Source organism: the organism of the source record quoted next, assembly GCF_019968985.1.
Source record: "MAG: Porospora cf. gigantea B chromosome Unknown PgB_NODE_1957_length_4420_cov_121.857, whole genome shotgun sequence".
In the NCBI taxonomy this organism is placed as follows: domain Eukaryota; phylum Apicomplexa; class Conoidasida; order Eugregarinorida; family Porosporidae; genus Porospora; species Porospora cf. gigantea B.
The window spans coordinates 1-4,420 of record NW_027178773.1 but is presented as its reverse complement, the minus strand read 5'-3'; the positions used below and the strand labels follow the sequence as shown (position 1 = coordinate 4,420).

Below are 4,420 nucleotides of genomic sequence, written 5' to 3'. Positions count from 1 at the left end.
GACCCCGACCTCGACCCCTGCCGCGTCCTCGGCCGGCAGGGATGCGCTTCTGGCTCTCTGCATGTATCTGTGCGGTTTCCAGCGTTTGCGGAGATAACCGTACGTATTTCACAGTGTTGCCTCTGACAAACGACTCATCCAGCTTCCAGAACTTATCCCCGTCTGCTGATGTGACAATCACGGACCGCTGTATCAACCAGCTTCCTTAGTCTCACGAGATGCACGTTCATGAACCCGTCGCAGGAGGCTAGAATACCAGAGAGCGTCTCTCCGTTCTTCAGCTCTACGAGCACGGCTGTGTTGGTGGCTGCCTTCAGTAACCCTAGAGGGAGCACCATATTTGCGGATTTTACATCGGAGCTGCTGTGGTTTGTTGTCACATCAGTGTTGGCACGGTCACCTCCTGCCACTCTTTAGTACACCGTCAAATCGAAACCAAAATATACATTATCAGCATTTTCAATGAACCTCTTTCGTCTATGCGGGGACATGATCCACCTGCTAAGCATCCTGCTCCTGCTCTGGAAACTGCAGAAGTCAAAGAGCTGCGTGGGTGAGTGGCTGGACGCGCCCCTGATGCAGGCATTTCGTGCAAGATGCAGGAGATCTACCTGATCGTCTTTGGTGCCCGGTATTTGGACCTGTTCTGGAGCTTCGTATCGCTCTATAATACCGCCATGAAGGTCTTCTTCATCTCCTCGACGGCCTACCTGATTTTTCTCATGCGGCGTAAAACACCAAGTAAGGCAGCAATCTCCTCGACATGCAGTCTGCATGACCTACGATCGCAATGCAGACAAGTTTTCGTATCAATTGTACCTGCTGCCCCCTGCAGTGGTGCTGGCTTTAGCCACCACTGCTGAGTACACGTTCTCTGAAGTCCTCTGGACGTTCTCAATTTGGCTCGAGTCAGTCTCAATTCTTCCTCAGCTTGTCTTGCTCCAACAGCTCCGTGAGGTCGAGAACCTCACCAGCAATTACGTCGTCGCTATGGGCCTCTACAGATTCTTCTACATCCTTAACTGGGTCCATCGGTATACTGCCGAAGGCTACGTCAACTGGATTGGTTGGGTCGGAGGAGTCATCCAGACGGCGCTCTACCTGGACTTCTTCTACTATTTCGCAACGTCAAAATGGTACGGCCAGAAGCTGATATTGCCAATGGCACAAGCTGTGTAGCGTGAATTCACTCTTCAAACGCGGCGTTTGGCCTGATTAAAATATGCATGCGCCTGGCGACACATTAGCCAAGCAAGCCAACACTGGTCTTCATCGTTTGATTCATTCCTCTTCGTTGTGTGGTGGCTCCGGCGTTCTCACGACGGGACTGTCCTCATCCTGGCAGGTGTTCCGCACTGAAGAGTTCAGCGCGTAGAGGCTGCCAAGCAAGCCAACACTAGTCTCAATGGTTCGGCTGAATAAGAGCATGCTCATCAGATCCAGAATGTCCTTCCCACAGGCTTCCTCGTGTCCTACACTGTGAAGCGAACCGCTAGTCTGCTGGAAATCACTCATCTTCTTATCGTCCGGGCCAGGCTTCTTACTCTCCTGGTCAGCAGTGCCTCGATCAGACCTTTTACGATGGATTCTTAGGAACTTTGCGAGGTTGCTCCCCACCCTTTGCATAGATGCATCAAAATTAGTGGATTACGCAGAGAACAAGGCATGTGTCGTCATTCCTAAAATCATAGAGTTGCTAAATCACAATGTCAATACGCCTCTGAGTGCGGTGTATTCCTGCATGAGTTGATGAATCTCCCTGTCAGGGTCGGGTTCTTTCTTCGTCTGTTGTCGCATGAGACCCTGCAACCACGACTTCAATTCGTTCCGTCTAGGATCTTCCTTCTCCTGCTGTGCCAGAGCTGTTTCCAGATCAGACACCATCGCCTCCGTTTTCTTGAGCTCATCTCTGTGGAGGTTCAGAAGCCCTGTTTGATGAGCTAGCTCTCGCTCTGCTGGCCAGCTCCTCGGTTTCCCCACCTGGGTGCCTCGATCTCGCACCAAAGCTTGGGATCTCCAACTCGAATCACTCTCAAGCCTTACACAATTGTTGTCCACATGGAGCCGTCTGCTTCTGGCATCCACAACAGCACGAGCGCGTGTCAATTCTGTCAGTTCGTCTTCCAGTGCCTTCGTCCTCTGCCTCTCTCGAATTATCAAGTCTTCACTGTGCTCCAGTCTCACCAGTGCGTCTGTGTACTTCTGCAAGGGGACCGAATTAGTTGTATTGAGCCTCTTTGATTCCTCAGAGGTTTGCAGGGTTTGGCGAAGGGCGAGAACTTCGGAGGCCAGTTGGAATTTCTCAGCGCTGTGTCTAGTTCGAAACGAAATGATCTCCCACCGGTCAACCTCCTTCCTTGCAGCGTCCAGTGCTGCCCTCAGAAGCTCGGAATCTCGTTCAAGGTCCGTTCTAGATTGCTCGCGAATGTGCTGCTGCTGCCTGACTGACTGAACGAGCTGTTCGATGTCGCTCAACTGCAGATCTGAAACTTGAGAGGGCTCTAGCATGTCCACCAGGCCGTACAATAGATTAGCAAGCGGGTCCTGAGAGCCCTCTGATTCCAACAATGCTTGTGCGAGGCCCTGAAGAACAGCTACCTTCTCAATGTCGGAGGGACTGACAGAGTCTATTGGACCTATAATCTCGGTAGCTTCGTCTGGGGGCTCAGTGTCGGAGATCGGCTCTGCTGAGGAGTGAGTCCGATTTTGCTCGGTTTCAGAGCTGTCCGATTCCTGCTCGGCCTGGGTGGTGTCGGAACTATCCGACTCCAAGTTGTCGAAAACGAATTCCTCCTCCACGGCCAGCTCCTCTTCAAGCTCGTCTTGGTTAGGCAAGTCGAAGGATAGCCCTGACGGAGTGGGGTCTGGATAAGCTATTTCGGTCTCGACGTTAACGGAATCGAATTCATGTGACCGAGTCTCCTCTTCGGAAGGCACGACAGCGTCCTGTTCGGTGTCAGAGATGGCGTCCTGGAATAGGTCGCTAGACCATTGAGGCTCGCAGTTCTCTCTGAGAGCAGAGACGATTGCCATAACACTGTCAGTTCCTGGCTCGTCCGAAGATGCTGCCGCCACTACGCGGCGTTCGTCAGACTCTGTAGACGAGGGATCGGAGATGTCAAGGAGCATGTCGGATTCCCAGTCCTCATCGGACACTCTATCCTCCGCTCCACTCAGCTGGGTTAGTAGTCGCTGGAGCAGAGACCGTTCGCTGACATCGTCACTTTCACTGGACTGGCTTTCAGTCAGCTCTCCGAAGGTGCCGTAGTCATCATTGGATGGTTGAATGGCGCGAGGGCATTTGGGCTCAGATCGGACACGTTCCGCAAAATCAGCTCTGTCAAAGTCAAAGTCGCTCTTCATCAACGTCTTCAGTTTATCCAACCTTTCAGCATATCTCTCTGATGAGTTGTCTTCTTGGCGATCCACCCCGAAATGTGAACGAACGTCTGGACTTTCTGGTTGGGTTTGAGACAACAAAGACCTAGTCATACTCGACACTCCAGACCTGCCAATCCTCCCAATGTCGTAGCGAGAGTTGAGGACGATGGAAGTGCCTGGATTGGACTTGGGCTCTCCCATCATTTTGAAAAAGTTGCCGGTGGAAAATATGCATGTCTATTCGTATCTTTGCCGACTGTCACAAGGATGTACCTTCGTATCGCGCCGTCACATCTCTAAAATGTTTGCGCACATCCCAATCTTCCATCTTTAATTGGTCAACGACCTGTCAAAAAACCCAAAGCGAAATTGGCAATCTGTGATGCACCAACACCCTGAAGAGCCCCTGTTCCCTGTGGGTATGCCAATAATGGGTGTAGATGGGAACTACGGCATGATTCAAGCGGAAGTAGAGAAAACCCAACAGTTGGCTCTTGTGGAGATCCCGAGGCTTCGCGCGGACGTTCCACTCCGAGATTCCTTCTATTCCACCAAATCGAGGCGGGGGAGTGTGAACGCCCACGAACCCATCTCTGACTTCGAATCGGCGCTATCCCACATGTCCAGTGCCTCATTGATTGGGGATTCCTCTGATATCGACGATGACGACACTGATTCTGGTTCCACCAGCGAATCCCAGATTCTGGGCGAGGAGACGTACAATGAGTTTTCCAGAATCCTGGACGGTGTGAGAAAGATGGATTGGAAGTGGAGCCGAACCTCGTCTCCGGAAGGGTTTAGCACTCGCCTAATGATGTTGCGAGAAGGATCGTTCACTGAGGACGCACTCTTGAGGTTGCAGAGTGCATTCGAAGCCTTTGCCACAGGACTTTTGAAACACAATACCTCCATCGCGCGTGACATGAGCACAGACGCCTACGCACAGCAGCTCGTACGCCAGCATTTGGCGCGAGCAAACACCAAGGCGGGGGCGGGGGGGGGGGGGGGGGGGGGGGGGGGGGGGGGGGGGGGGGGGGGG

At 52.6% G+C, this 4,420-nt stretch overlaps 4 protein-coding genes across 7 annotated transcripts; 2 read left to right on the top strand and 2 right to left on the bottom strand.

Annotated features, from left to right (window-relative positions):
- Nucleotides 1–462: 462 nt before the first annotated feature.
- Nucleotides 463–1,179, top strand: KVP17_004068 (uncharacterized protein; the record flags this gene model as incomplete). 2 transcript variants are annotated; one of them, XM_068521943.1, is made up of 3 exons in its annotated part: nucleotides 463–553; nucleotides 583–741; nucleotides 770–1,179. In XM_068521943.1, the coding sequence occupies 3 exons, from the start codon at nucleotides 463–465 to the stop codon at nucleotides 1,177–1,179; spliced, it is 660 nt and encodes a 219-aa protein (XP_068377318.1). The 2 variants fall into 2 exon arrangements, with proteins under 2 accessions (XP_068377318.1, XP_068377317.1); XM_068521942.1 differs by lacking the exon at nucleotides 463–553 and having other exon boundaries at nucleotides 597–741.
- A 102-nt stretch (nucleotides 1,180–1,281) lies between these two features.
- On the bottom strand, nucleotides 1,282–1,626 carry KVP17_004067 (uncharacterized protein; the record flags this gene model as incomplete). The annotated part of the gene is made up of 1 exon (XM_068521941.1): nucleotides 1,282–1,626. One exon carries the CDS (start codon nucleotides 1,624–1,626, stop codon nucleotides 1,282–1,284), a length of 345 nt encoding a protein of 114 aa, XP_068377316.1.
- Nucleotides 1,627–1,701: 75 nt separating this feature from the next.
- On the bottom strand, nucleotides 1,702–3,585 carry KVP17_004069 (uncharacterized protein; the record flags this gene model as incomplete). 2 transcript variants are annotated; one of them, XM_068521944.1, is made up of 1 exon in its annotated part: nucleotides 1,702–3,585. In XM_068521944.1, the coding sequence occupies one exon, from the start codon at nucleotides 3,583–3,585 to the stop codon at nucleotides 1,702–1,704; it is 1,884 nt and encodes a 627-aa protein (XP_068377319.1). The 2 variants fall into 2 exon arrangements, with proteins under 2 accessions (XP_068377319.1, XP_068377320.1); XM_068521945.1 differs by having other exon boundaries at nucleotides 1,702–3,363.
- A 178-nt stretch (nucleotides 3,586–3,763) lies between these two features.
- Nucleotides 3,764–4,420, top strand: KVP17_004070 (uncharacterized protein; the record flags this gene model as incomplete). Of its 2 annotated transcripts, none has more annotated exons than XM_068521946.1 (1): nucleotides 3,764–4,420. In XM_068521946.1, a coding segment is annotated over one exon (657 nt), but the record flags the coding sequence as incomplete, so codon positions are not given. The 2 variants fall into 2 exon arrangements, with proteins under 2 accessions (XP_068377321.1, XP_068377322.1); XM_068521947.1 differs by having other exon boundaries at nucleotides 3,764–4,333.